This window comes from Phytophthora cinnamomi (assembly GCF_018691715.1).
Source record: "Phytophthora cinnamomi strain GKB4 chromosome Unknown Contig0, whole genome shotgun sequence".
NCBI classification, from domain to species: domain Eukaryota; phylum Oomycota; class Peronosporomycetes; order Peronosporales; family Peronosporaceae; genus Phytophthora; species Phytophthora cinnamomi.
The window spans coordinates 527377-527926 of record NW_027150933.1 but is presented as its reverse complement, the minus strand read 5'-3'; the positions used below and the strand labels follow the sequence as shown (position 1 = coordinate 527926).

Below are 550 nucleotides of genomic sequence, written 5' to 3'. Positions count from 1 at the left end.
CTACCCGTCGATGATAAGGCCAATGTTCTTGGGCATCTCCTCATCGATGGTTTTCTCAACGGCCTTCACGACGTTTTCCATGTCACCATAGTGCGTCTCGACAGAGATCGGCTGTAAGTTGGTAAACCTACCGTTAACACGGTAGCCAAAATGTTAGTGATACAAACGGAAACTTGAATGTAGTATCGGGATCGTACCTGCGAGTCTCGTCTGACTCACAGAAAACGAACGGGAGATTGCACATGACAATCCAACGCATCCAACCAAATCGGTTTGTCGCCTTCTGGCTGACCCACGGGACGAGCGTTCCGGTGGCAGCAGCGCTTGCGTCACGCATCCCGTCCTCGTAGTTAGCGTGGCTGTCTCGGACGTGCGAAATCAAGTTGGAGTAGCCCGAGCGAGGCGTGTGCTTGCGGTGCTTTCCGCAAGACTTGCAGACTTGATGGCCCGTCGGTTCTGCTTGCTCGTCGAGCGCCGGCGAGAAGTAAAACCGAGCGACTTGCTTGTTGGAGAAAGCCCGGGTGGGTCTGTTGGAGGCAAGCACACGCAT

At 54.4% G+C, this 550-nt stretch overlaps 1 protein-coding gene across 1 annotated transcript; it reads right to left on the bottom strand.

Moving 5' to 3' along the window:
- On the bottom strand, positions 1–550 carry IUM83_01807 (uncharacterized protein; the record flags this gene model as incomplete). Its single annotated transcript, XM_067925687.1, has 2 exons — positions 1–127; positions 198–550. 2 exons carry the CDS (start codon positions 548–550, stop codon positions 1–3), a joined length of 480 nt encoding a protein of 159 aa, XP_067800766.1.